The 4,259-nt window shown below is 51.5% G+C and overlaps 1 protein-coding gene across 1 annotated transcript in view; it reads left to right on the top strand.

Moving 5' to 3' along the window:
- Positions 1 to 4,259, top strand: part of herc1 (HECT and RLD domain containing E3 ubiquitin protein ligase family member 1) — a 55,939-nt gene that overhangs the window by 40,528 nt on the left and 11,152 nt on the right. Inside the window, exons 55-60 of the mRNA XM_017303094.1 lie at positions 2,320 to 2,450; positions 2,520 to 2,737; positions 2,813 to 2,933; positions 3,682 to 3,831; positions 3,907 to 4,008; positions 4,080 to 4,253. Coding sequence (XP_017158583.1) covers positions 2,320 to 2,450; positions 2,520 to 2,737; positions 2,813 to 2,933; positions 3,682 to 3,831; positions 3,907 to 4,008; positions 4,080 to 4,253 — 896 coding nt within the window. The remainder of the gene's footprint in view (positions 1 to 2,319; positions 2,451 to 2,519; positions 2,738 to 2,812; positions 2,934 to 3,681; positions 3,832 to 3,906; positions 4,009 to 4,079; positions 4,254 to 4,259) is intronic.

Here is a 4,259-nt window from a genome sequence, read left to right as displayed (position 1 = left end):
GACGCTGTGGGAGAACGACGCCAAACCCAAACTACTGGTAACGCGAGACGCACCTCTGGCCTCCGGGGCCGAACGGGAACAGTTCTCCTTCCACCAAACTTTTACTGTGTTCAATTCAGACACAAGAGAAGAAGAAAATGCCTCGCATAAATCTGGATTTATTGATTGTTTTTGTCATTTTCTTTTTTATGCTCCTTTAGAAATATTTGCAAGGAATATTAAGATATTTGTGACGATAAATGTGACTTTTAGTTTCCAGTGTAGAAGAGATAAATRCTGCCACCTGCAGGTGGAAGGTAGCGTTTCTGAGTTTTTGACCATTTTTGCTAAAAAATGTTAAAATAAATTCACAATTGTGTATCAACACAAAAAAAGCTGATGTTGTCTGAATTTCCACAAAGAACCGGAGGGATTGAAAAGTTAAAGTTAAGTTTAAACTAGTAAAAATACCCGCAGGCCTCAAGTTTTATAAAAACGACAAAAGGTTTAATTTTGTTTAGTTTTGCTGTTGAGCATTAAAATAAGTTTGCAACATWARGATGAAAGAAGTCGAGTTTTTGTAAAAAAGGTCATCTGTGAATCCWTKTAGATCCAAAATGTTTTTAAAGCAAAACATGCAGTAAATTCTGGATTTAAAACATTATTTTTCTGTTTCTTCTTCAGAATCGATCAGGAAGTTTTTCTTTCCAGTTTCTTTTTTACAGTAGCGCCGATGATCCAGATGTTTGTGGTGGTTTTCTCCATCAGCTTCAGATCAAATGACTCGTTTTGTGGTTGTGTTGCAGCCGCCGCCGCGTTGGGAGGGGGACGGAGCCGTGTGCGTCCTCCAGCTGAAGGGACACATCACGCCGGTCCGGACGCTGGCCTTCAGCCCCGACGGCCTGGCGCTGGCCTCCGGCGGCGCCGGCGGCCTCATGAACATCTGGTCTCTGCGGGTAAGAGGCCACCGTCTGGACCGGCCRGCCGGACTTCCTTCCTCCTGCGCTCACCGCTTGCTTCCTGTCCCACAGGACGGATCCGTCCTGCAGACCGTCGTCGCCGGATCCGGAGCCATCCAGAACATTGTCTGGATCCCAGATGTGGGCGTGGCCGTCTGCTCCAACAGGTCAAAGGTTAGGCATCGGACTCTTTCTGTCGCTCCTCGTCTCCGTCGCCTTTCTGTGAGTGTCTGTCGCGTCTCCAGGACGTTCTGGTGGTGAACTGCTCCAAGGAGTTCATGGYGTCCAACCACGTGCTGGCGACGTGCCGCTCGGCGCTGAAGCGGCAAGGCGTGGTCGGCCTCAACGCGGCGCCCTGCATGCGGGCGTTCCTGGAGCGGCTGCCGGTGATGCTGCAGGAGCAGTACGCCTACGAGAAGGTAGGCTGAGAGACGCGTCTCCATGGAAACCACTCATCAGGCAGTACGAGTCTTTATTGATTGGACGATTGTCGTTTTAATCCTGGTGGCCGGACCGTTTTATCCATACTTATAATCAACGCCGTTGTTGTTTATTTTTAAGCAGTTATGAGGCAAATCCTTAAAGCTGCAGTACGTAACTTTATTAAAATATGTTTTTTACAACCTGTAGTCATGTTGTGACGTGAAACAGCTGATCTGAGAACAGATCGATCAGAGCAAAAACAACCAAACTGCTGCGACACGGAGAGCAAAGAAATATTAATAAACGTTTCAAACTGCAGCTTTAATCTGCTGCTGCGCAGGTGTTGCTCTGTAAGGTGTTGCTAGGCAACCAGAGAGTGAGCTAAGCTACCCAGCTAGCTTAGCTGGCAGTGAGCTGTAAAGCCTTCCTCTGCCTACACCTCCCAGAATGCCGTTCGGTTCTGGATCAGAGTTCAGTGGATATTCTGTCGGACGTTTCGATATTGATCAGGTGTCTGTCATGATATTTAGTGTTACTGATTTGCTGTCCGACTCTCTGAGGCGGTTCTGAAGCCGGGTCGGCCCAAACCCCCGGGTCCGTTCCNACTGTGCATGCTCAGTCCCACTCAGTCCCACTGAGCATGCTCAGTCCATGCTCTGTCCCACTGCTCAGTCCCACTGAGCATGCTCAGTCCCACTGAGCATGCTCAGTCCCACTGAGCATGCTCAGTCCGACTGAGCATGCTCAGTCCCACTGAGCATGCTCACTCCCACTGAGCATGCTCAGTAGGTGTGATGTTGCTGGGCCTCTGCTGGGCCTGCAGGAAGCTTTCAGGCTKCTTCACCCAGGAGATCAGGAACACGTCGCATCTATCTAGAAAAGTGCAGAAAGAATCAGATTTCAGGGTCGATCTGAAGGTCAGTTCCTGCAGCGTGAACATGTGAGTGTCGCCCCCCAGTGGCCGTGATGCACATCGCCTGGTACAGCGAGGACCGGCCGTTCGCTGTGGGGTACGCCGACGGAAAGCTGCTGATCGGATCCAAGGAGCCGCTGGAGAAAGGAGCCGTGGTCGTGATCGACGCTCACAAGGTAACCGGGCCGTCCGGACCCGACCAGAACCTTTCCCCCAGCCGGCGCTCATGGCGGTSTGTCCCTCAGGAGTCCATCAGCAGCATGAAGTGGAGCCCCAACGGCCAGATCCTGCTGACCTGCGCCAAGGAGGAGACGGTGAAGCTGTGGGCCGCCCCGGACCGGGACTCGGGTCCGGGTTCCGGCTGGCGCTGCCTGCAGAGCCTGCGCCACGCCTCCCAGGTGAACGGCGTGGCGTGGTGCGGCCTGCCGGGCCGCGGGCCCAGACCGCTCAGCATGCTCGCCATGTAGGTCTCAGCTGCAGCCGCGCCGACCCGAACGGTTCCGGTTCTCCTCCTGAACGGCTCACTGCTTTCTTCCAGATGCTGCCAGAACGGCCTGGTGTCGGTTTGGACCGTTCCTCAGGAGATCTGCCACTTCCCAGAATCCTCCCGGTGCGACTCGGAGACGCTGTGGGAGAACGACGCCAAACCCAAACTACTGGTAACGCGAGACGCACCTCTGGCCTCCGGGGCCGAACGGGAACAGTTCTCCTTCCACCAAACTTTTACTGTGTTCAATTCAGACACAAGAGAAGAAGAAAATGCCTCGCATAAATCTGGATTTATTGATTGTTTTTGTCATTTTCTTTTTTATGCTCCTTTAGAAATATTTGCAAGGAATATTAAGATATTTGTGACGATAAATGTGACTTTTAGTTTCCAGTGTAGAAGAGATAAATRCTGCCACCTGCAGGTGGAAGGTAGCGTTTCTGAGTTTTTGACCATTTTTGCTAAAAAATGTTAAAATAAATTCACAATTGTGTATCAACACAAAAAAAGCTGATGTTGTCTGAATTTCCACAAAGAACCGGAGGGATTGAAAAGTTAAAGTTAAGTTTAAACTAGTAAAAATACCCGCAGGCCTCAAGTTTTATAAAAACGACAAAAGGTTTAATTTTGTTTAGTTTTGCTGTTGAGCATTAAAATAAGTTTGCAACATWARGATGAAAGAAGTCGAGTTTTTGTAAAAAAGGTCATCTGTGAATCCWTKTAGATCCAAAATGTTTTTAAAGCAAAACATGCAGTAAATTCTGGATTTAAAACATTATTTTTCTGTTTCTTCTTCAGAATCGATCAGGAAGTTTTTCTTTCCAGTTTCTTTTTTACAGTAGCGCCGATGATCCAGATGTTTGTGGTGGTTTTCTCCATCAGCTTCAGATCAAATGACTCGTTTTGTGGTTGTGTTGCAGCCGCCGCCGCGTTGGGAGGGGGACGGAGCCGTGTGCGTCCTCCAGCTGAAGGGACACATCACGCCGGTCCGGACGCTGGCCTTCAGCCCCGACGGCCTGGCGCTGGCCTCCGGCGGCGCCGGCGGCCTCATGAACATCTGGTCTCTGCGGGTAAGAGGCCACCGTCTGGACCGGCCRGCCGGACTTCCTTCCTCCTGCGCTCACCGCTTGCTTCCTGTCCCACAGGACGGATCCGTCCTGCAGACCGTCGTCGCCGGATCCGGAGCCATCCAGAACATTGTCTGGATCCCAGATGTGGGCGTGGCCGTCTGCTCCAACAGGTCAAAGGTTAGGCATCGGACTCTTTCTGTCGCTCCTCGTCTCCGTCGCCTTTCTGTGAGTGTCTGTCGCGTCTCCAGGACGTTCTGGTGGTGAACTGCTCCAAGGAGTTCATGGYGTCCAACCACGTGCTGGCGACGTGCCGCTCGGCGCTGAAGCGGCAAGGCGTGGTCGGCCTCAACGCGGCGCCCTGCATGCGGGCGTTCCTGGAGCGGCTGCCGGTGATGCTGCAGGAGCAGTACGCCTACGAGAAGGTAGGC

This window comes from Poecilia reticulata, unplaced genomic scaffold (assembly GCF_000633615.1).
Source record: "Poecilia reticulata strain Guanapo unplaced genomic scaffold, Guppy_female_1.0+MT scaffold_181, whole genome shotgun sequence".
NCBI lineage: Eukaryota > Metazoa > Chordata > Actinopteri > Cyprinodontiformes > Poeciliidae > Poecilia > Poecilia reticulata.
Note: the sequence above shows the minus strand (reverse complement) of the source record. Positions and strands in the feature narration are given on the sequence as shown.